Raw genomic sequence first — 26310 nt, 5'->3', positions numbered from 1 at the left:
ATTGGCCCTTACACCAAATCGAAATACTCGACGTAACTTCTTATTTCGATTAATGCAATTCGATACTATCGTTGTAAAATTTTGGCGGCGAAAGAACAGGTGCATTGCAACGGGGAAACCAAGTGGGGAAACGTTCAGTGTTGATTATCGAACGTGGAAATACGTTTTCGCTTCTAATCGTTTTTTAATCTGTGATAAGTAACGCATGTATGAAAGGATTATATAAGGATTCATTGGCGGGAATATATACGTGAGTATTATCGCGCGGGAAAAATTCGTTCGTTCCTTAACCTATAGGTTAGAAATCGCGCGCGCAAATTTACTCTCGATATGGAATAAAGAATTTTCATTGAAGATCAAGCACTTCTTTCACAGCGAATTATTTATTCCTTTAATCGAAGCATTTATCGTGTTCGATACACGAAAGGATATTCTCGAAAGGATTCCATTTCTTTTTCCTTTATTCTCTTCTTTTCTTTTTAATACCTGAGCCGATAAAATACCTTTACGATCGGAAAAAGAAACAGACGAAGAAATTCATTCGCCGTTTGGTCTATCCTTGGACAAGCGATTTCTTTTATCGTAGAATTTATCCTTGGAGTAACTTTCTCGAAGGATCGGTGCACGAAAGGCCGGTTGAGGATCAGGTACTTTCGTCTTTTTATCCTCGGCGTATATCTTCATTTGAAAGCTTACTAAATCCGACGTTTTCTTGTGAAATTGAAATCTTTGATCCTTGGGTTCTATACCTTTCTCGTGCCACCAGCCATAACTATGAAAATGCGATAATAAATGAAAACGGATAGTTGCTCGAATTAACAAACGAACAAAAATACTTCTCGTTTCTTCGACTTGTTATTACGTGTGACTGGTCAGTAAAGGCCAACGATAGAGTTCCTTTGGAATTTTCTCTTCTTCGTTAGTCAATCGTTTAATCGTATCGTCGACATCGATCCTTTGCAAATCCTCGAGTTCTCTCGAATAAAATTTTGGCGTCACGAAGTTCGCTACGAATTTTACCTCCGTGTTATATATATATTTTTTTTCTATTTTTTTTATTTTTAATAACGACTTTATCGACCGAGTCAAATAAATAATGATCCACGAAAAAGAAGAATCATTGACGAAAGTGAATATAGAAAATAACAGTGATAACAATAAGGTACCTTCTTACGTACCATTGCTTTTAGAAATGTAAGCATCCGATCGTCCAATTGGTTGTTGCTTGGAGAAACAAAGTTTGAAGGGTGGCTTATCCGTTTGATTTTTCAAAATCGTTTTCGAATCAGTTCGTGAACTCACCGACATATTTCACAACGTTCGAATAAATGAATAATAATTTTTCTCACGCTCTCTCTTTCTCTCTGTCCTTTTGCAATGTATTTTTCTACCTTCTTTTTGTCCACGCTCAAAGAGGAAATAACACGTAATGTCAACGACACCAAGGGGACTTGTTTATTTGATCGATATTCCGGGGGTAGGATTGTTAGAAACGTGAAAGAGAAACTAATTAACATATAAAATTGAAATTGTTTTGTTAGATTTTTTTTTTCTTTTTTTCCTTTTTTTTCATAAAAAAAAGAAGGAATGAAGAAAAAAAAATGAAAAATCAAGGAAGAAAATGAAAGAATGCGATAACAATTTCAGATACTTCTTTCTTTTTTTTTTTTTTTTTTTATTTCATCTTCTTTTTTTTTCAATGCTCCCCATTAATAATGCATATATCTGAATAAAGTATACGATTTAATTGTTAGTCTTAGTAATGTTACAAAATCTTTTCAACGTTTACGCACACATCTCCTCTCTCCCACCCTTCCTCCCTCAACCCTTCTTTCTTTTCTTTGCTTTTTTTTAAGCCAAACTTTATTGCATTCGCACGAATTTCTACTCGTACGCGATCATTTCGCGTTCAAAAAGATCGCTACTTCGAATGAAAAGTTCAGCCATCTTTGTAAATATCTCTCTCCCTCCCTCTCTCTCTCTCTCTCTCTCTCTCTCTCTCTCTCAATTTTGCCCTTTCCATATTCATCGTCTATTTCTCGCATAGCAACGTACAAAAGTGTTCGTTCGTATTAAGCAAAATCTTTGATATGAGCCAGTCGAAGTAAGAAGTCAATCTTTATATGGAAGGCTTATTCATTGTCGGCTTACGAGCCAAACTTTAAATACTATTTTATCGATAAAACACGAGCATTCAATAACCATTATGAGATTTCACAACTCTTATTGACTTTTTAAAAATGTATCGTAATTAACATCGACTTTATTCCACCCTTTCTCTCTCTCTCTCTCTCTCTCTCTCGCTCTCTCCCTCTTTCTCTTTCTCTCTCTCTTTCTCTTTCTCTTCGACTTGTACTGTATAACCTTCAAACTCGTTTCAATATTAAGAGTCCATTTTTATTTGCGAAGAACGTAGAAAGGAAAGGTGCCAATTAATATATATACATATGTATATATATATATATGTATAATTAGCACTTTACCTATATCTAATTCGTCGTTAATCGTGTGAAATCGTTAACGAGATTAAATCGAAAATGCAAGGCGGGATCTTTGGAATATGGCGGCGATATCGACATTGCATATCAACTCTTCATACTCTTCGTGCGTACATACATACACATAGGATAAAACATACTAATATAGTACAATACTATCGCAAATAGTAATCCCAATTACGCCGAAGTGAAAATATCAAAGGGAACAGCACCGCCAAGTTATCCATTAGTTATTCTAATATCGAAGTTCTCGTCTAAAACGATCACGATTATAATTTCTTTATCAGAAAAATTCTCGATGCTCTCTATGTCTTTCTATTTATCCGTCATTAGATTAGATAAAATTAAGTTATAGATCGCCCCTTCTTACGGACGAATTCTTATGGCCCTATTTTTCTTTTTCTTCATTTTTTTTTTTCGTCTTTTCTTTTCTTTTTCTTTTTTTTTTTTTTTTGTTCTTTTCTCATTTTACGAATTACATAGCGTTAAACTTTTTCTTTCCAGATAAAAAGTAGCATGTTCAGATTTTTTTCTCTCGCATCGAGGAAATCAACGAATATTCGCGTGAAAAAAAAAAAATATTGTAATAAATAAAAATCTAAGAAATTATTACCGAAAAAAAAGTGAAGAACCATTGTCGAAGGGAAATAAAGGAATAGTAATATTTGTTGTTTAAAGATTATTTTTTCTCTTCTTTTCTTTTCTTTTTTTTTTTTTTTTGTTGTAAATAAAAATATGCGCTCTAATTGGAGAGGACAGAATTTTTTCTAATGACGCCATTGCGCGATAAGTGTTAACCGCACTTATTTTACACACCGATTAATCATTTTAGAAAGCAACTCGTTTTAGGTTTTTGATACTCGCGTTATTATTATTATTATTATTATTATTATTATTCCGAGCGAAAAATCACGATTTTATAAATATTCAGCTCTTTTCTAATCATTTTGTTGGACGATCTTACAAGATTTAAATCTTTTCTTCATTCCTTCTCTCCTACCTTCCTTTCAACTCATTTCGATATATCATAATACGCGTTATAATAAAAGTTGTTTGTACGTTCATTAATACAGTCTCAACATTTACAGGTTTTTCTAGGCTAAAAACGCGCGCATTTTCAAACTGAAGATAAAAAAATCTTGTAACGCATCGTGCTTGCACGAAAGCTTCCTTCTCGAAAATGATAACAGTTTTTTTTTTTCTTTTTTAATATATTCTTTTTTGTTCTTTTTTTGTTTATTTTCTTTTTTATATATTTTTTTTTTTTTTTAAGGAACCATTTTGGCAAGAGAATAAAATAGATTATTCTCATGGTTATTACATCATTAAAAGTACGATCGAGCAAAGAATTAGGCGAACACGTTGCGTTACTATATTGTATTTTAAACCTTCTTTTGAATATCTTCTATCTCTCTCTATCTCTCTTTCTCTCTCTCTCTCTCTCTCTCTCTCTCTATCTCTCTTTCTCTCTCTCACGCATACACACGCACATATATACGTGCCAGATACATACTCTCTATTTTTATCACGCACTCTTCTAATTTTAAAGACGAGTCATTCCCTCGGTTTTCACATCTCAAAATAAACTCCCACGTGTTATATCGACAAAGAAAAAAAAAAAAGAGAAATAAAAATTATTTATGGCATGATCGCATAGTACGAGAGGAAAACTTAGAGAGTTCTCGTTAGTGCTACTATGTGGAGGCCATTAAAAATTCTATATCTCGGAGGATATATTAAAAGTACTATGAAGATTCCTTCATTTTTTTCTTTTTTCATTTCATTTAATTTTAATTTTTTTTTTTCCCCATTTATTTCGTCTTGTTATTAATACGAGACTAATAATGACAAGGCATCTACTTGGATTTTTTTTCTTTTCATTTTTTTTTCTTTTTTCTTCTTTTTTTTTCTATCAAGAGGAATCACTCGATCGGTGTTGAGGTTTGATATTTAGGTGTTCTTTTTTTCTATGTCTTCTAATAGCCACATAAAAATTTGTGTGCACTCTAAATCACTTCGAAAGGAATATATACGTATGTATGTATATATATATATATATTTTTTTTTTTTTTTTAATTTCTAAAGCACAGAAATGTGTGTGAAAAAATAAAATTTTGTTCGTCTCTTTTCTTCTCCTATCGATCATAGCTTTAGGACAAATCTTAACAGCGAAACATGTCAGGAACGCAAAGTAAAATTACGAATTATATAACACCGATATTCTCGGCGAGATTATAAATTAAGATCATAGAGACTATACACATTGATAACCTTAGAGACACATCTTGGATCATTAAGAGAAAGAATAAAAAGATGATAGATGTATTTCACGACAGATATGACCGGGTGATTATTAATCGATTCTGAAAGTGGTCCAAGTCAAAAATAAAAAATAAAATAAAATAAGAAAAAAGATTAGTTACATATCGTGTAATTCGTATAATTAGGTCATCGGCCTACGAATTATGCAATAAATTAACTTCTTTTTACATTTTTTCTTTAAGTTAAACCGCTTTCACAATCGTTGGGAATATATGTTTATGTTATATATATTTATAAAATTCTCATAAGAATTAATCGATGATATAACATTTTACAAATTGAAATTGTATAATTGTTTGTTTATTGAATTATGGAGATCGTAAAAGATCTACAATCGCACGAGAAAAATCATGAATATTATTGAAAAATAAAAAAACAATAAAAAAGAAATGATCTGTGAATGAAAAAAATCAATTGATGCAGTAAACATCGAATCTATTTACATATTTTTTTAAGATTAATGGGAAAACAAAAGAGATGAAAATGAATGAAAATAAAGATATTTGCCGACGATGGAAAAAAATGATTATCAATGTCGATGCATCATTGATGTTCATTGAAAAATGGTTGATTCCGTCACACTCTTTTTCTACTCTTAGGATAATAGGCACTATCGCTAATAAGGGTAAGTTCTCCATATTTGAGTTCCCCAGTTTATGTGAATAAGAAATTGATAAGAAGATCGACGTCGATCTCGGAATATCGATCAGATAACTCGCGTCTTCTAATTTTCTTTTTTTTTTTTCTTTTTTTAACGTCGTCTCATCTTTGACGTCATTGAGAGAGACTCGAATAAAATTTAAGAAGAAATTCAACGCGTTGGATCGTATGCGAGTCCGGTGTGATTATGAAATTAGTCTAATTATAAATCATTTGAGATATTAGATAAAAGACATAAGTACGTATTTATCTCATATAGAGAGAGAGAGAGAGAGAGAGAGAGGCTGTTTTAAAAATTTCTTAATTACATAAAAAAAAATGTTTCTCTTTCTCTCGAATATAAATATATTTACTTTTTCTATCTTTATAGATAAACAAATTTTTATCGATAATTCATATTATCCTCAAATACATCGAAATATCTCTTTACGAAAAAATATCTCATAATCACCGGATTCATGATGTGTACGTGTATGTGTCATCATATCGATAGAAGATCAACGACGATTTTGTTTTTCTTTTTTATTCTTATTCTTTTTTTCTTCCTTCAAAAAAACCGATGTACGAATCGATGTACCAACGTTTCGCTCTTTTTCGAACGTATATTATTATTTACAAAAATGCCATTAGAGCGTAGACAAGTGTGTGTACTGACGACGGATTCATTTCCCACAAAAATTCTTATTTTTCTCTTTAATAAAAAAGAGAGAACGAAGGTCTCTTATATTTTTTCCTCTTTCTCTCTCTCTCTCTCTCTCTCTCCCCCCCATTCTCACTTTCTCTCTCTCTTACTCTTACTCTCGCAAAGATCGACCGCCAAAAGCGATCTAAATATAAGTCGCTCGTTTCGAACGATATTGGTGTATATATACATATATATATATATATTTGTGTGTGTGTGTGTGTGTGTGTGTGTGTGTGTGTGTGTGTGTGTGTGTAAATATGGCAAAATACCAACAAAAGAATTCGTCAAATTTGATCGATCCTTTGCGATCACGAAAGAAGATTAATGGGCGGGTGGAGGATGTTTTTTTGGAAAAACAAATAAAAAAAAAAATTACACTGTACAACCAATTAAAAGATGACCATGTTCTTTCATTTCTTTTTATTGTTTTTTTTTTTTTTTATTATTATTATTTTATTGTATTTTATCATTTTTTTTTTTCATTATCATTATTATTTTCTTCTCGATCTTCTCACTTCATCATATCTTTTTTCACTGGTTTGTTGTTATTGTTGCTCTTCTTAAAAAAAAAAAAAAGAAAAAAAATAAGAAATGTAATCAAAATCTCACTCCTCCCGCACACTTATCACTCGATTTATATGCTGCACATTATTTTGTTTTTCTTTTTTCTTTACGTATTCTTCTTACATACGTCACACATTCCATATATATTCTCTCTCACTCTCTCTCTCTCTCTCTCTCTCTCTCTCTCTCTCTCTCTCTCTTTTTACAAAGACGAATAACATTGGAACGAACGTTTACAAACGCAGCTTTTGTACTAAGTGAATAGTGTGGGTTTAGACAAGGAGTCGCGTACTACATATACGTGTATACGTTTTTCTGTATATGCATGTATTTTGTGTAACTGTATGTATAACGTGTTGCACGAATAAATTTATCGTTGCGTTATGCCGAGGCCTTGTATTTTATTTATTTATTTTTTTTTTCGATAAACGTTCTTCAACTCACTAACTAACAATAAGTGTATTTTTTTTTTTTTTTTATTTTATTTTGTTCATTTTTTTTTGTTGATACAAGCACGATGAAAAGGATGATGAAAGGGGAATTAGACGCGAGTTTTTAAAGTTAGAGGAATGAAAAAATGAATCTCATATATTTTATCCCGCAAATATAACGAGATAATATTAATGTGAATCTCACATTAAAAATAAGAAATAATAAAATAATCGAAGTGTATCGGCACGGACGCAACGATAATATCCTTAGAATATAATAATCTTACAATGCTATACAAGAAAGTGCTTGTTTTTTGCTTTTTTCTTCGCTTAAATACTAATAGTTAGCTTTTTTTTTATCTTCTTATTCTTCTTCTTCTCTTCTTCTTCTTCTTCCTCTTCTTCCCCTTTTTCACAATCGCACATGTTTATCTCTCTCTCTCTCTCTCTCACACTCTTTCTTTCATACATTATTTTCATTGATTCGCTTTTTTACTCGCACGCATGCACGCACGTATACATACACGCATTCGTCGTAACATATTTCTTTCGCAACATCGAATCATTACAATTACAGATCTGTATTATGGCCATTTGTATATTTTTGTCTTTTCCTTCGTTATCATCATCGATCATCAATTATCATCATCATCATCATCATCATCATCATCATCTCTATCTCGGCTTTTTTTTTCCTTTCTTGAATCGTCAATTATACAATAAACTTCGATATTCGCCTTATTTTTATTGTATGTATTTTCTTTCCTTTTGTTTTTTTTTCTTTCTTTCTTTCTTTATTTTACGTTTGTCCGTTTCTTTTTCTTTCGCTCCTTTCACCTTATCTTACACTCTAACTTTTCGTTTTATAAAAGCGTCAATTATACATATACGTGTAGCTCGTAATCGTAATTTGCAAATTTACATAGACACACACACGCTCGACGTGTTTCTCGATTGGAACAACGAACTTACTTTTCTAAAGTATATTCGCATATTTTATAGAACGATTAGGTTTTTATATTTTCTCTTTTTCTCCGTTATTTATTTAATTTTTCTTTTGTTACGTTGTTCGAATTATGTTGACGTCAATTTATTCTGTTATTTAACTCGCGAGCGTGCGAATTTTAGGGGTTTCCTTCGCTCTCTCTTGCGTTATTAATTATTACAATATTATACAATCGATAGTTTTGTACACATCATAGTTTAATCGCATCAAGCTAATTCACAAGAGTGGGAGAAAAAGAGAGAGAAAAAAAGAGACAGAGAGAGAGAGAAAGAGAGAAAGGACGAATGTTTGCCGATGATGCGTACGATGATTGTTGGAAGGAAAAATAGTTATGTATATAAGCATTATGAAAATTAGCGAAGGAAACTCCATCGATTGATTTTAGTATCACTCGAGAAAAACGTTTATCGATTCGTCATTCTCATTTGTTTCTCTTTTTTTTTCTTTTTTTTTTTTAATTGATTTTTATTGATTTTCATATTCTATTTTTTATATATATATATATAAAACGATTAAACCATATTATAAAATAACGAAGATCGATAAACATTTTTGTTGAGTCATAATTCTTATTAAATAATGACGCAAATAATTGGTCTCTCTAAAATCTTTGGTCTTACGAGAAGAGAGACCACCAATGGACTTTTCTTTTTCTTCTCTCTTTTTTCCATTTATTTTTATTTTTATTTATTTTTTTTTTTTTTTTAATACAGTATTTCCTTTTTCATTTCAATTATTATTCGTGATAGATCGAGATCTCTTTTCTTTATTTATTCACAATTTTTTTCTTTTTCTTTTGCAAGAGTTCCATTTTATTATTTGTATATTGCTTTTCTCGTCTCTATGTCGTAATATACACGTACGTACGATATCTCTTTCTCTTAGTTGTTTAATTATTTCCTTTTCTTTTTCTTTTCGTATTAAAAAGCCACTACGATTCGTTAACGTAAATAAAGTCAAAATTAACGCGTCTGTTATCGCGTTCAAAGCCAAAGAAAACCATACTCTGTCTCTCTCTTTCTTTATTTATCCGATCATTATAATTTATGACTAATGATAAAAATAAAAAAAAAAATAATGACGGATATCGTATGGCTGGTGTTGTGAAGAGAAAAAAAAAGAAGAAACCAAGAAACTCATCTTTTTCTATTTCGTACGTGTACGCGTTTTTTTTTTTTTTTTGTTCTTTTTTTTATATATTTTTTTGTATTTTTATATATATATATATATAATCGTTTGTATTTTAAATAATACTTCAGGGCTGTCATCGCTGCCGGAAGGAAGAAGAAAGTTAAATGTACAATTGTACACATTCTCGTGTGTGTGTGTGTGTGTGTGTGTGTGTGTGTGCTGTGCGCACGCAGCACGTGTGTATGTGTATTATGTAAGTATGTAAGTGGTGCAGCTCAACATCGTTAACGATTGAGAATAACTCGTCAACCCTGAAGGCAAATCTTTTCGTAGGCTTATAACAGACCTACGTAATACACAGGATACTAGATCATCACTTCTCTTTTTTTTATATTTTTTTTTTTAATTATTTTTTTTGTTGTCTTCATCTTTACCTTTCTCTCTCTCTCTCTCTCGCTCTCGCTCGCTCGTTCGTCGTTCGCTCTCTCTCTTTCACTCTTTCTCTCTCTCTCGCTTAATCCAAATCCGTGAAGAGCTTAGATCATTAACATCAATGCATAATAACGTGTGCAGCTTTTATCCATCAGCTGCCCTGAGTAAAAATTCCTCCACCGTTGACATTATGGCGATCATACACGCGTACACACAAAGAAAAAAATATATATATATTATATATACGCGTGCAAGGTGATCTTTGACATTTTTCCGAATGATCATTCGAAAAAAATAACAAATTAATACATTTAAAAAGAAAGAAAGATAGATAGATAGATAGATAGATAGATATAAGAAATCAACGAATATTTTGGATTGTAGCGAAACAATGTTGAAACGAGGAAAAACAATCAACAATAACAACAAAAGTTGGCGTGCACTCTGTCTCTCTCTCTCTCTCTCTCTCTCTCTCTTCCACACATACATACGCACACGCACACACGAGTGATATTTCGTTTAAAAACATTTCTACCATTTTAACAAAGTAGCACGCATATAACATTCATTATCCTCTACGAGAGTAGTTTTTTTGTACTCGTAAATGAATTTTTTTTCTTTTATATTTACTCTTTTATATTATTCTCTTTTTCTCCTTTTCCTTTTTAACAAAGCACAAAGAGACAACACGATTTAAAAATAAAACAAAATAAAATTAAAAAGAAAGAAAAAGAAATACGCGAAAATAGTTTTTCTATTGTCTATTCTAATCGATCGCCATTGCCGTTAGGTGGGTGAACATCATTCGCCGCCATTTGGTCGATAAAACTCTACAAAAATACGTAACAGTAACTAACAGGTGGAATCTAATCGCTAGAAAATATCTTCCAGCTAGCGAGTTGTTTCTGTCTCTCTCTCCCTCTCTTTCCTTCCCTCTCCCTCTTTCTCTTTTTCTCTCTTCTCTCTCTTTTTTCTTTTACTCCTCTCCCCTCGTTTGCTTGCTTGCTTGCTTGTTTGTTTGTTTTTTTTTTATGTTTTATTATTATTTTTTTTTTCCTTTTAAATCATTATGTATATCATTATTATTCATTTACGACGCAGGTACAAATTTTTTTAAAGTTTTTCTCTTTTTTTTTGTTATTTTTTTTATTTTTTTTTATTACTGAAAGTGAATTTGTCTCTTATGAACTATTTTCTACAATATACTTAAAACACCTATAAAAATGGCATTCGTTCGATCTTCCTTCTTCTTATTCTTCTTTTTTTTTTTTCTTTTCTTTTCTTTTCTTTTCTTCTCTCTTTACAACTCTATTCTTGGACCTTGTTTCAAAATCTTTTACAAACTTCTGATCTAGCCCTTTAGTGAACGAGAGCAAAACCATAATACAATAGTTTACAACGATGCGCTGAGTAACTCCGTTGTATAGATAATATGTTGCTTCATTTAAAAGAAGCAAGCTCTTTTCCGTTCTTTAAATTGTGTCCAAACAGCAGTCATTATTAATGGAAGAAAATTTTCTTTCTCTTTGCCTCCTCTCTCTCTCTCTCTTTTATTTTTCCCTCATTGCAAACTTTTAATTATATATATACACACATACACGTGTGTATATATATACGCATACATACATACATACATACATACATACATACATACATACATACATACATACGTACATATCTACACACGCACAGTTTCTTTTGTTTTGTTTTTGCTATCGACCGATTCATTCAAAAGATAAAGAACTGAAAAGTTTCGAATTAATTCGAACGACAGCTGCAGAGTACGATGCCCCGTTTTCTTTTTTTTTTTTGTTCTTTTTTTTTTCTTTTTTTAAAGCGCGACAAGAGTCATTTTTAACGTTAGTTACGCACGCGCAGTTTCTTTCTTTTTGTTATATTTTTTTTTTGTATCCCTGTACAAATTCTATATGAGTGTGTGTATTCCTACATACTATCATCATAATGATTAGCAAAAGGCCAGGAGAGTTATATCCGATAAGAACTTTACATTACTACTACAAAAACTATTTTAACGGTCGTCACAAGTCCGAATGTTCTATTATCATGTGTTGTTTGTTAATCGTTGGATTCGCATATCTTGTATTCGCGGAGAACAGCCAACTGATGAATCAATCAATTCTTTCTTTTTTTAAATATTTTTTTTTCTTTGTTATATCATCTCTTCTCTAATCGTTGCGCGATATACGGGGATGGTGTGTCGTGTAGTGTTCTTTCTTCTCTCTCTTTTTTTTTTTTTTCTTTTCATTTTTTCGCTTCGTAGCATACATAACTGAATAAGAGAAGTCACGGTGTTGTATCGCATAGAATACGCGCAAAGGAAAACGTTCCAACTCGTCGTATATTTTTTCGTTTCCTTTTTTTTCTTGCTTTATAAATAATAACAAAGATCGATGATTTGGAACATATTATTATTATTTCGTTCATATTCGACGAAAAGTTTTATTACAGTTTCAACGATGGAAAGATTCGTAGATTGCTGAGGACGAGTTGGAACGTATCCACCGTAGAAATCCTATTCTTCGTAAGAGAGGACAGTTATCGACACAGTTATCATCATCGCGTCAGGCACAGGAAATATGAAGGAGAAAAGGAAAAAGGAAAGAGGGAGTAAGGGAGGAGGGAGGGATAATGCCACGTCGATACAAGATGAACTCTTTCGTCGTAGGTGTTATTTCCAAGTACCGCATCGTGATAACTGTCGTCTCGTACGTATAAACGACACTACTATCGTTACGTGCGGACACATATCGCGCATAGAGAGACGTTGACAGCTTGGAACAGGTGAAAAATCTCATATATATATCTCTGTGTATATATATATATATATATACGCGGGACAAAAAGAAAGAAACAAGGTTAATATAGAAACAAGGCAATGAAAACGTTTGTTGTTTTTATCATACTCGCTTAATACAATACAGAACTATGAAATATTTTAATCGTAGGTTTTTTTTTCTTTTCCGCCGTCATCGTCCTTTTTGTAGCGTTGTAATATTATTATTCTTATTATTATTGTTATTATTATAATTATTTGTTTTTTTTTGTTCTTTTTAACCGCACACTTTTTTCTTTTTTTTCTTTGCTTCTTACACAAGCCAATTTCATTCTAAGTCGAATGAAGGAATCGCTTACATAGACTAATCGTTACTCTTTCTAAGCCGCTCGATAAAAGTATATTACACCTTTGCGATTCCAGAAAGGAAAATATTAGCAAAGACGAATTATACTCTAAGAAGGAGATCGATTTAGTTTCTCTCTCTTTTATAATTGTCAAATTTCAGCCACTTGGGGACGCGATAACAGAATTATTATTCTGACATTCGATCAAACTTGAGCGTGCTTTGATACGACGTTGCATAAGTCTGCTCTCGCTTGGCGGCGACAGACCGTAAAGTTGAAAGGAATCTTTACCTATTATTCGATTCTTACCGATGATTTTTGAATCGTTGAAATCGATGCTCGAGTTAACCGAGCCTGATTTTTGACGCGAACTAGTATCGAATTCGCTGGAAGAATGGGTCGCACAGTGCTTGTTGCTATTCTCCGATAATTCACTATTGGAGTCGGACATGTGACCGTAAGGATGATTGTCGTCATCGGTAGATGACGTGGACAGTCTTGGCTCCCTGTTCTCCGTCAACTCCTCCAAGTTAATGGAGAAGTGCTGAAGTACCACGCGATTCACAGCCATTGCCGACTCAGCGAACGCTGAGAGCTCTCGAGCAGAATTATTTCTTCTGTAAATATATAAAGTGCACGGTTGAAACAAACCACCGAGAGTCCAATTGTATCATATACATATAACATATGGACAAAATAGTTTTACCTAATGATATGGGGAGTTATAAGAGATTGTTCGCTATTGTCGACCGACGCTGGCCCAGGATTAATCCACGGATGTTTCAGAATGCATTCCGCGCTGAGCCTTTGATGAGCCTCCTTTACTAGCAAGCCTCTAATTAAATCCTTCGCGTCCTCCGATATAGTTCTCCATTCTTTGTCAGGAAATTCGTACCTTCCCTCTTGAATACTGGTAAATAGCAATTCCTGACAAGCCTGACAATTCTCTCCTCTCTCCCAGCCGCAATCGGTGCCACAGTTCCCGTAGAAAGGTGGATAGCCACATAACAGAATATACATTATCACGCCGAGACTCCAAAGATCGCAACGTTTGTCGTAATAATTCGTTTCGCCGATGAAAGCCTCGACTACCTCCGGGGCCATGAATTCGGCGCTTCCAACCGGCGTCAATAACTGTGGCGTTGCTACAGGACTCGATAGCGAGTTGTTGAACTTTATACCAGAACCCAAGTCAAAATCGCATACTTTGATCGGTGTTAATTTGTCCGGATACACGCACAAGATGTTTTCCGGCTTGAGATCCCTGTGTGCGATTCCTGAATAGAAGAGAAAAAACGCAAGATATAGCAAATCTTTCATGCTTCGTTTACATTTTTTTTTTTATCAGACGTATCGACGTCCTCTTACCCTTCTTGTGAAGGAAATTTAGTGCACTTGCGATCTCACTGACGATTTGACTCGCTTCTCTCTCACTAAAGTGCACCCTCTCCTGAATCCTGTTCAATAGTTGACCCCCATTGATCTTTTCAAAAACGAGATAAAACTTTTCCTCGTCTTCGAAAAACTCGATCAACTGTATGATATTAGGATGTCCCTGGCAATGGTGGAATGTCTCGACTTCCTTGAAAACTCTAGCACGCGCATGTCCAGGAATCTTATCGATGATCTTCACGGCATACTCCAAATCCGTGTACAGGGACGTACACGATTGAACCGAGGCATAGGCTCCTTCTCCAAGCACCTCTCCCGTCAATTTGTACAAATCTGGAACGTAACAAAATCGTAGGAATATGGGAAAAGAAAGAAAACAAGATCAAAAATCTCCATTTTGTCTCTACCTCTCTAGCTTCTATTTCAAACTTTCCAAAAGTTTCGATAAAATCTTGTCTAAAAAGATTTGTCGTCCGTTGGTCTACCGACATTATCGTAAAAGAAATCCCAAGTCCGATCCGTATCATTTTCTTAATCATTTTTTCTTAAATCGCGGCGCCATTTTAACTATTGCTATATAACTATTAATATATATATATATATATATATACACACGCACGTCAGGTCTTCGCGTCATCTCCATTATCAAACCCAACGAATCCTTCAAAATCGTTCTAGCCAAGTGGAAGAGTGTAAAACAACAACTTGTATATTACGTTACATCTATATTTGTCATCATCGCGTCTAAGGTGGATCGTACGAGATACGATTAATTATTAGGCATCGATTCATTAAGTTCGCGAGGAGAGTATACGCGTGTTGATAGTACACGGTGGGGAGAGAGAGATCGCTGTGTGTCCTGCGTGTAGGACAGCCGCCAATGTCAAGGTCGAAGGGGTGGCCGAGAGCTTCGCGAACAACGCCAGACGGCAACGTCGCACGATCGTACACGCGTATACAGCATTCGTCTCTCTTTCTCTAACGAGCTATTGGCCTGCCATCCTCCACTTCTCTCTCCCCCCTTACCTCACCCCTCTCACTACTCTAAAGCCGACGAAACCTTGCTTCTCCACCTCTCATCCCCACCCTACCCCATCAACCCTTTCCCCCCGTGACATCTCGTGCGCCATGTCGTATCTCTCTCTCTCTCTCTCTCTCTCTCTCCCCCTCTACCTCTCCCTCTCTAACCATTTCCCATTCCTCTCTTTCTCTCTCTATCTCTCTCGAAAGACTGCCACTCCTCTTGGTACAACACGGCAGATTACGCGAGAGCATCCGGCAACACCGTAGGCACCTAGCAACCAGAAGCCGATAATGTGCTTTCACGTTTTACGTCTTCCTATGTAAAGATGGTCACAAACCAGTTACACATTTTTAATCCTCTCTCCCCTCCGATGAGAGGTACAACGTAAAACGAATAATGACACGCCACGAATGAAATCCAATCGAGGACGACCTAAACGATGTATTTGTATATAATATTATATATATATATATGTATGTATATTGGTGACCTTGAGAGAAACGCGTTAAACGCGAGATCGAAGATTATTAAAAAGATGGATAAATTTCGCTGTCACTATTCACTTATTTTAGTCTCTCTCTTTCTCTCTCCTCTCCTTCTCTCTCTATCTATCTTAACGATTTTATTCTATATTTGAGTTGACCTAAAGGGTTAGGTTATACAGATGCCTCCTCGCGATGGAAAGTTCCAGCTTATGGGATCGTAGATCGATCGGAGATGACGCAACATGACCTAGCGCGGCAAGGTGGCAAACTCGGTCAGTTCTCTCTCTCTCTCTCTCTCTCTCTCTCTCTCTCTCTCTCTCTCACTCTCTCACTCTCTCACTCATCGGAGAACTTTAGTCTTTGCGCGCCGCGAAAAACTAAATAGTTTAAAAGAATTATTTGAAAAACAAAGCAGTTTTTCTTTGATCGAGTTTTTCTTTCGAGAAAAAAAAAAGATAGAAAACGATTATCGAAAGTTTGAAATACAAAAGAGTAAGAGAGGAAAAAAATAATTTCGATTTAATCGATCGATCGCGTCCTCGATATCGTAAGAACCTCTAAGATCGATTTTCCTTCATATTGCACGAATATAACATTTATAACTTATTTTATTTCGAACGTATACGAACCTATAAAACTTGTTCGTGATTTCTCCGTTCGCACGATTTCGCTCTTTCTTTCTTTTTTTTTTGTTTTCTTAATGGACGAACGTTCTTAATTGTTTACAAACAAGAACAGTGACCTATGTGTATATATATATGTACGTACATATGTACATACGTACGTATACATCGATTAACAGCGACCGATCGATCATCGAGTAGAACTCGAACGAGTTTCTCGAACGTTCCGAACTTGGATAAGGTCGTATAGAATCGAATAGAAGAGAAAAAAAAAGAAAAAGAAAATGCTAAGCTAAGTCATCGAAAATAGAATAGTTCTATATCGAGATAATAATAGATATAATAAAACTGTATAATTCATTTTCTTATCCCAGCGCGTTAGAAAAATTGGAACAACGTTGCAACGAACACTCGCGATCCAGGATCTCCGAATCCTTGAGACATTCTAACCTCTTTGTTTTTTTTTCTGCATTTTTTCTCTCTTGTTTTGTTTGTTTTTCCCCCTCTCTTCCCTTGCCGTAACTTGTTCATATTTACCTTGGAAACAAGAGGACACTAGGGACGATCCAGAACGTTTCTTCCTGCGTCTTTTGCGTCTCGCCTCTTCTTGACGCGCTTGTACCGCGCTCATCGATTCTCCGGTCGAGGCGACGTCTCTACAATTTCCATCGCCTGAAACAAAAAGAAACAAACAAAAAAGAAGCAAAATTAGTACTTTCTTCGAGCAAGAGAATTCGCTTGTTACACGCACGCAAACACACAGATATTTATATATAAATATAAATATACAGAGAGAGAGACACTCGATCACCGACCGTACCGATTCGAAAAGGTCGTCTTTAAACGCGCGACGAATGGCCGCCATATAGTTTTAGACAGAGTTAGAGCTACCATCTAGCGGAATACGCGATTCTAGGAAGATCTTTCTAGAAGCTCGAGAGACAGAGAGAAGACAAGAGAAAAGAATACACGTTTTGGTTGCACGCGAGAAACGTCGTGTTTATTTACGGGACAGATATCAGTCGGAGAATCCTTTATCACCATCGAACTCAGTCGCGCACGTGATACTCGTGCATTCGCGTTCCCTTATCGCAATCGCTCTTGCGGGAATTCTTTTCTCTCCGTTCGTCACGAGATCGCGACATTTCTCTTACGTAGGGTATATAAGTTTGTGTATGCACGTAGATAAAATAACTACGAGTATTTTTCATTACTCATCGATTTAAATACATATATCCGATAAAAAAAAAAGAAAGAAAGAAAGAAAGAAAAAGAAAGAAATAAACATCGAAACTTCTTACATTTTTTAATAACGCACAGGCAGAGATCAATGAATGCATTTTCCTTAGGATGAACGGAAGAGAATGGCGATGGCGATGGCGGTGGTAGTAGTAGTGGTAGTGATGGGGAGGTAAAAAAGAGGGGAAACAAATAACGAGAAAATTCATCAGAGGGTTGGAGTTCTAGGAAACGTATATACCCCACCCTTATAGTCGGTAACTATGCAACGCAACGCTGCTACTCGGTTGTCTCCCCTCGATCAAAGTATTTAAAAAAAAAAAAGAAAAAAGAAAAAAAAGAAGTAAAGAGAAAGGTGGTTGGCTGGTAGGTAAGCTTTGTACCAAAAAAAAAGGGGAGGAAAGCTCGGTTACGGGGACCCATCAAAAGTTTCGTCCGCGAGGGATGCTACAATTTCCAATAGCAGTTACGCAGTAGCTACGAGTGACGAGGGGAGAATGAAAATGTAAATAATTTCCCCCTCTTCTCTCTCTCTCTTTCTCTCTTACCCTTTTGAAACTTCCCGAATGTTTCGTCCCTATCCCTCTATCCCTCTACCCCCCCCCCCTCTCTCTCTCTCTCCCTCTCTCTATTTCTCTCTCTCTCTCTGTTTCTCTCGAAGTAAAGAGAATTCGTTGCCCGACAAAATTTCTGTTGAATTTTATTCGACTCGAAACTCGATCGATCGTTCGTTCGTATGTAAAAAAAAAAAAAAAAGAATTTTCTCGTCCGTATGTAGAAATAACGAAACATTTGGTATATGTTATTTTTGTGAAGCGGTACAACACACATTGGTCGACCCGCGATACACGAAACGACCTCATTTTAATCCAGCATAATTACGAACATAGATTTTAGACTTCGAACAGCACCGTGCCTCTCCGAATTCGTTCGAAACTTAAATTAGACCGAAAGCACTCTTCCTCCTCTCTCTCTCTCTCTCTCTCTCTCTCTCTCTCTCCCTCTTTCTCTCTCTTCTACTACCGATCGGTAACGATTACGACCGTCGTTATCCCTACGATTACGTATTTAAAATTGTAGTAATTAACTATGCCACAGTTCATCCTACATTGAATACGTTTCTTCAGATCGGTCAAACGTACGAGTAAGAATAATTATCCGATACAATATTTCGTATATTAAAATATCGTCGAAAGTTAACCATTAAACTCTGAGATTACGGCAAGTCCAAGCACGATAGAAAACGCATTAACCTTGAACCGATGATTCGCTCGTTCGTATGCGTAGAAAGAGATTGCTACTGACAGAGAAAAAAAAAGAAGAAGACCGAGGAAGGTTTAACCTCCTTTTCCTTTTTCCACAAAACTTTTCGATAAGCAACGAAGTAATACGATAACGCGAAACAAGTAAATCCTTTTTACTCTTTCCAATTAAACAAAAAAAGAAAGAGAGAGGAGAGGAGAGGAAAGGGGAGGCATAGAAGGAAGCTACGAAGATGTACGAAGAGTTGAGAACCTCTAACGGATGACTAACGAGAGAATACCGTCGAGAGAATCGATCAACTTTAGGAAAGGAGAAAGGAACTCTTCTAACGTTGACCCTCTTGATCGTCGATGGTAGAAAAGAAAGACGTAAAATGAGCCGACAGGACTACGATTATTGTTATTACTATTATTATTTCATTTATGAAATTAAAAAAAAAAAAAAGAAAAATAGAAAAATGTATTTTCGTACGTTCGTCGAGCAGTCGTCGCGACGACGACGACGACGTCGACGTCGACGTCGTCATCGTCGTCCAACGACCGTAGGAGCTCCGCTGGCGGAACACCGAGCCAGAGTTCAATGACTGGCACAGAAAGGAACGCCGCCATCTCTCTCTCTCTCTCTCTCTCTCTCTCTCTCTCTCTCTCTCTCTCTCTCTCTCTCTCTCTCTCTCTCTCTCTCCTCTCTCTCTCGTGAGATACGCTTATGCGATACCGCCGTTGGCATTCTATATCGTAATAGGACCAATACCGTTCTCCTATGTGTGAAACGATGACGACGACGACGACGACGATCGAATTATTTATTATTCGTCCGTACGAGTTTTCATTTCTATATTAAAACAAAAATCTTTACGCAGTCGGTTAAGCGACGCGGGACAAAATCATCGCTTTTTTTTTTTTTTAATTATTATTATTATTAAAAAGAATAAATAAAAGGACGACGATTGAAACAAAGGAAAAGAATACGATTTTCGAGTTGAGTACCACTGGCACAGGATAACGCCGAGCCCGCGCGGCTTCCTCGGTTTAAATCGCCCTAACGTCCACCCCAACCCCCTCAACGCCAGAGAGGGAATTACGTAATCGGGTAGAACGATCGCTATACGTTCGAATACTATAATATCATAAGCTGGATGGAAGGAAGGAAGGTTCATAATACTACCGTGATCCTCCAAACGATCGTTCATTTATATCAATAATTGTTCGTAGAATCTCTTGTGGAAGAAAAGGGAAAAAAAAGAGAGAAAAAAATTAATTGGAAATTTTACGCCGTTCAAACGAAAAAGATCGTTCTCTCTCTCTCTCTTTTTTTTCTTGTTAGGTAAAGTAATACATCGGACGAGATTTATATCCACGGAAATACGAGAAAAATCAAAGACTTCCGTCTGAAAATCTTCGAACAAAGGCGAACAACGTCGATTATCATTCGTCCTTTTCTCCGGCTTTCCTTTGTTCGCGCGAGTTATATTCCACACGATCAAACGTGTGACTCACTTCGTCGTCCTTTCGAAGTTTCATCGCGTTTATAAACGACGAGAATGAAATTCCATTGTTCGACCATTGGTACAGAAAAAAAAAGAAAAGAAAAAAAAAAGAAAAGAAAAAGAAAAAGAAAGAAGCACAATTACGACAACGAAATTTGTATCAACAATTTCGAACTTTTGGCGCGAGGACGACGTGTAAAAAAAAAAACGAAAAAAAAACGAAATTTGTCCTCGTCGGCGACGTTTTAACCAGGATATCTCATTCGTTATACAAAAAAAAAAAAAATTGCAACGTCATCGTTTATATTTGGAAAAGCAAGTGGCAAATAAAATGGAAGAGGTAAAATTGATGAGAAAAAACGCGATTTATGATTCGTCGAGAAACGATAATAAGCATAAACGCGGCGCAAACCACCCCCTCTCTCCCCCCTCCCCCCTCTCTCTCGGCGTCCTTCGAAATGGTTGCTTCCCTTTAACATGAAAAAGGGGGGAACGGAAGAGGAAAGCGATAGCGGAACATGCGCGAGGGTCCTTTCTCCCTTTCCTTCTTTGTTTGGGTTTGCCCTACCGACGCCCTTCACAGGATTTGCGTCGCGCGTCCGCCGAATTCGAGCATACCGAGTAACCCACTTCGCTACTCGAAAATAATCTCTCCCATGCCAAAATAGAGAGAGAGAGAGAGAGAGAATGATAGAACATACGTTTTATTATATAGTTGCACGTGCAACGCGTTGTTTCTAATCTTAAATCGTAATATACGACAATGATACGTACTTTCGTTAAATTGATCTTTCGAGTCTTTCATCATAATTTCTTCTTTTTTTTTTTCTTTTCTTTTCTTTTCTTTTCTTTTCTTAGGACAGAGATCAAGAAAGAATTTACACGTTCGCGCGTCAACTCGAAATAATAATTACAGGACGACGTTAGAGAGTTGGGTCGTTGAGCGCGGTCGCTTCTCGCATATATCTCGCGACCAACGATAATAAACATTCGTGATGCGAACGTCGGGACGATGTTGATGTGGGGAAAGGGAGAAAAAAAAAAACAAAGGAAGAGGCGTCACGAACAAGTGTCGCATATCTATCCTATTCATTCTCTCGTCGTCGTCGTCGTCGTCGTCGTCGTCGTCTGGGGACAAATTGATTTTTTCTCTTCTCTTTCTTCCAAATATTCGCAACTAACGTTACATATATATATATACACACACACTTGGAGCAATCTCGTACGACGAGACGAGAAAACAAAAAGAAAAAATAAAAGAAAAAAAGGGAGGGGGAAAGAACAACAAAAACAACAATACAAAGAGAACATCGATCGTTCGGTGCTCGTTTGAAGAAAATTCGAGAAGAACGATAAGTCGATAGACGAAGGGGGACCACCACCATACTACTACTACTACTACTACCTACTACTACTACTACTACCACTGCCATCACATCATCGTACCATACCACCGACTGCGGTTAACCGGTGCCGGCGTCGAGAAAGTTCCCCGCGCGCGAACACGCGTCCTCGATTCTACTTTTTGCCGGTATTCTTATTCTCTCTCTCTCTCTCTCTTTCTTTCTTTTCGTGTCTTATCGAAATTCGTTAAGTCATCTCACTTTTCCTCGCAACAAGATAATTGTTAGGCGCGTACTTTTCGATGACGCAACTTTGTCGCCCGGCAAAATGAAAAAAGAAATAAAATAAAAAAAAAAAAAAATTAAAAAAAATTAAAAAAAAAATCGTAGGCTAAAAAGCTTCGCCGGCGGACAGGTCATTACATCATCCAAGGGAGATCGATCGATCGCGCGTAAGAAAGAGACATTCCCCCTCTTCCTCCCTACCCTTCCCCATCCACGTCGCCCCATCAGAGAACGAATAAAAAACAAAAGAAAAGCGACGAAAATTGAGGTTAACTCGTAAATCTCATAACTTTTCGTTTTTCTTACCTCGGCCGTTCGCTTGAAAGCTGCTCTTGCGTTCTTCCACTAGTCTCTCCACCATTTTCGTTCACGTACGTAACTTTCGTTTGGCGCTAGGAAAATTCGATTTCTCACTTTTTCTCTCCTTCTTCTTCTCTTCTGCTCTGCTCTGCTCTGCTCTTCTCTCCTTCTCTCTTTCTCTCTCTTTCTCTGTCTCTCTTTTGGCGATTTCGCACCAGTATTAATAATTGTAAAAAAGAGTCAGTCGTATATACAAAAAACGCCTATCTGCTAAGATACTGATATAATCTCTCTTTTTTCTCCCTACGACGATCCTCTTAATATGTAATATATATATATATATATATATGTGTATATATATATATCGTGAAAAGCTCTTTCTCGTGTTCGCGCGACGTCTACGATTCGATGATCCTTTTCCACTTTCTCCGATGGATACGCCGTCCGAATCAGATCGATGTATATCAGTGTAGATATCACAGATATAAATAAATATATAAAGCCTATCTAAATCTTCCGCTTGTTCGACGCGCGCGATATTTTTTTTTTCTTTTTACCGTCGACCGATGTTAACGCCGTCGTCGTCGCTGTTGTATATTCGAAATCGTTTGAATAAATACTATCACAGACTTTGACACTGCACTCGATCTCTATATCTCTCTTTTATCCTCCTCCAACGATATCTCGTCGTCTCATTCGACGGTGATACTCTCGTATTACTCTTTCTTTCTCTCGTTGTCTCTCCTTCCTTCCTTCTCTCTCTTTCTCTCACTGGTCTTTCTGTCAACCAAATGATCAATGACCAAACCTCTGGCCGTCCGCTCGCTTCGACGTCGCCGACGAGAAGGTTAAAATGCGTTTTCAACCCTCCGCGTTAATTGTCCGCCGAAAACTCTTGCTACTAAGCCAAAACGCTCTATCTTCTTCTTCTTCTTCTTCTCCTGCTCTTCCTCCTCCTCCTCCTCCTCCTCCTCCTGCTGCTGCTGCTGCTGCTGCTGCTGCTGCTGCTGCTGATGCTGCTGCTGCTGCTGCACCCCTTCGCCGATCCTCTGAAGGTTTTTAATCGGATTTAACGGGGCTTTCCGCACGCGAAAATCCCACGATGGTCGTTCCTCCGTTGTCGCTATCACACAGCCTCTCGCACGTAGCGGTAGTCTGGCTCGGAAGCGCATTAAAAATCCTTCGGCTAACACATCTGGTCTTCTCGTTCACCGTCCCTCACTGCTCGGCAGTTGGTTTCCGACTGAGTTCGACAAGATGGCTGCATCGCTTACTAACACCCCGCGCTGCTACCCCCTCCACGCGACCCTCAGCCGTTACCCCCACCACTGTGGAAGGCGAATCAGGAGACCTCGCCGACGCCCGCTCCGAATAACTTACCCCACCACCACTACCGCTGCGCCACCACCACTACCACCGTCATCGCCACCACACCATTAAACCGAAGCGAACGCGTAGTCACGTAGGCAACGTGGCTCTCAGCCGTCGGCTGTTTCTCCTCCCTGTATTCCTTATCTTCCTAGCGCCGCGTTAACCACAATATTATACGGGCATGATGCAAGAGACGCGCTCCGTTACTACCACGTGTTTTCTCGACTCTTCGTTGACTCCACGTCGACGATCGTTGTCGTCTCATATCCGTGTGACTCATCCGAAGACGATACCGAACCTCTCGTATTTTCGTACGACCGTCGATTGCTCTCTCCTCCCCTATCTCTCTTTTCTCAATGATATATATATATATATATATATATGTATATATCTTTTGGCGTCGATATATCAAGCCTCGATAACAACGCTTCTTCCTTCGCATCTTACGTGAGCGATACGCATCTAGATCAGGGACGCCACCGGTTGATAACCACTGACCTTCTCGAACATTCGAAACCTACACACATGTACTCGGCCGTTGTCTATATACGCCGTCCTGCCTACGTGCTACGAGCCACGATTGAGGCGAACGATTCCAGCGTGGCGACTCGCGGAAAATTTGCTCGAAATTCTACTCGTATCGTTCTCCCTGTCTTTCTCCCTCTCCCTCTCTCTCTCTCTCTCTCTCTACCTCTCTATCCGTTTCTCTCGTCATCGATCTCGCGTGTTTTTCCGCATGCTAAAGTTTTCAGAACGTTGCTCAAAGAAAAATGATTTCTTTTGCATTTCTTCTTTTTTTTTCGTGATGTCCTCGCCGAGAGGAATCATTGGGTAGAAACGTTATGGAGTCTCGTGAGCGAACAACTCGTCGCGAGTCGCGCGATACGCGTTTGGGAATGGATGCGCGCGCATCCTGGCCGTAGGCCACGTATAACATCGTACGATGTAGAGAGAGAGAGAGAGACCCGACTAGTAGAGACGTATATAACAGAGAAGGATAGGGTGATTGCGTGCGGGTGTATGTGTGTGTATGTGTAAGGTGATCGCGCGAGGTACGGAGGAGAGGGGAGAGAATGAGATATGGATATGTACACGTAAACGAATGAGTAGCGCGAGAAGAGTTGAAGCAGGAGGAGGGGGGGAGAGGAGGAGGAGGGGAGAGGAGGAGAAGGGGAAGAGGAGGGGAACAGAGAGAAGGAGAAGAGGAGAGGCAAGGAAAGGGGAGAAGGGAGGAAGGAGAGGTATACAGGCCGACCAAAAGGTTCCTCTGTAATACCTAGTTACTAATCAACGTTATGTATATACGGTGGATTCCTTTTTGCAAACAAAATAAAGACGGTTAAGAGTGTTTACTAACAGATAGAGCTTTCGACGATATCGCGGAAAACTAGAGATAAGAAAGAGAGCAAGAGTTGGACGTAGAGATCTCTTTCGAGTAACCTGAGACAACTTGTATACGATATATTATCTGTCTATCTATATATATATATATATGTATGTATGTATGCATATATATATATAAACATAAACGTTGTTAGGGTGGGAAAGGAAAAGGTGAGGCAAAAGAGTCAAACGAATAGTTCGACTCTGGATAGATACGGGGAGAAGTAGGGAACATGGATGCGGACAGTGGAAAAGGAGAGACACACGACGGAGCGCATAAATACGCCTTGGATTATTACATACGTATGACCGTCTATAGGCTCGTGTACTCGCGCTCCTTGCCATCTCTTCGTCGTCCAAACGACATACCGATACGTTTTTTCCTATTACTTCTTTCTTTTTCTTCTTTTTTTACATCCACGTCGTCGTCGTCGTCGTAGTTGTAGTCGTAGTCGTAGTCGTAGTCGTAGTCGTAGTCGTAGTCGTAATCATAGTCGTAGTCGTAGTTGTAGTCATAGTCATAATCGTAGTCGTCGTTCTACAGAAGATGCAAACGACGTTGGACAGCACGTTGTCCGAAGTCAATCGTCGTGACCGGTGCGGTCAACGTCGCCGAGTCCCAACGTAGCGCGTGACCATTTTATATTATGTAATAGATTTTATCGTAGTCCTATAGATAATTCGCCGATCGAGTTAACACGGCATGGGATTACTCATTTCGCGGAAATAACATTTTTAAAAGTTACAGATATTTCTTTTTCTTTTAATTCTCTTTATTTATCTTTCGATGAACTTGCAAGAACGTTCGAAGCGATCTTCTTATCTAGCAACGTCACGTTTCGAGCATACGAATTATTTATATTCTCGTTCGATCATCCTTCGTTGCGTGATATTGGTTCTCTCTCTCTCTCTCTCTCTCTCTCTCTCTCTCTCTCTCTCTCTCTCTCTTTCTATTTTCTTTAATTCATTCTTAAAGACGTATATACGCTCGAGCTCGAGTTTACGAACAACAAAATTCGCGTTTACCGTCTCGTAATATCGATCATAAATATTTTGGTTTATTGGGTTACGTAATAAAATATTGTAACGTATAGTTTGGCACTTATATAATTTCGACGGAATAACAATTTAACGAGTGAATATTAAAATCCTGCTGTATGATTTATAGCAAAGTTTTTCGTTGTTGCACGTTCAATTCGATGAGGAAGAAAAAAGAAAAAAGAGACACAAACGAGACAAAATTAAA

General features: G+C 37.1%; 2 protein-coding genes across 6 annotated transcripts in view; both read right to left on the bottom strand.

Annotated features, from left to right (window-relative positions):
- Positions 1 to 243: 243 nt before the first annotated feature.
- On the bottom strand, positions 244 to 10777 carry LOC127065512 (uncharacterized). Its single transcript, XM_050997956.1, has 3 exons — positions 1179 to 10777; positions 863 to 1007; positions 244 to 772 (listed from the first exon to the last, which is right to left on the bottom strand). Exons 1-3 carry the CDS (start codon positions 1306 to 1308, stop codon positions 538 to 540), a joined length of 510 nt encoding a protein of 169 aa, XP_050853913.1. The 5' UTR covers positions 1309 to 10777; the 3' UTR covers positions 244 to 537.
- A 1849-nt stretch (positions 10778 to 12626) lies between these two features.
- LOC127065474 (MAP kinase-interacting serine/threonine-protein kinase 1-like) overlaps positions 12627 to 26310 on the bottom strand; it is a 31330-nt gene continuing 17646 nt past the window's right edge. For 4 of the 5 annotated variants that reach the window (XM_050997868.1, XM_050997866.1, XM_050997869.1 and 1 more), the window contains exons 3-6: positions 16932 to 17066; positions 14239 to 14595; positions 13577 to 14147; positions 12627 to 13487 (exon numbers count right to left, since the gene is read on the bottom strand). In XM_050997868.1, coding sequence (XP_050853825.1) covers positions 13028 to 13487; positions 13577 to 14147; positions 14239 to 14595; positions 16932 to 17066 — 1523 coding nt within the window. In that variant the 3' untranslated portion in view covers positions 12627 to 13027. Of the gene's footprint in view, positions 13488 to 13576; positions 14148 to 14238; positions 14596 to 16931; positions 17067 to 22316; positions 23246 to 26310 lie in introns of those variants that run through there. The other variant, XM_050997871.1, reaches the window with a different exon arrangement.

Source organism: Vespula vulgaris, chromosome 8, assembly GCF_905475345.1.
Source record: "Vespula vulgaris chromosome 8, iyVesVulg1.1, whole genome shotgun sequence".
Classification (NCBI taxonomy): Eukaryota; Metazoa; Arthropoda; class Insecta; order Hymenoptera; family Vespidae; genus Vespula; species Vespula vulgaris.
Note: the sequence above shows the minus strand (reverse complement) of the source record. Positions and strands in the feature narration are given on the sequence as shown.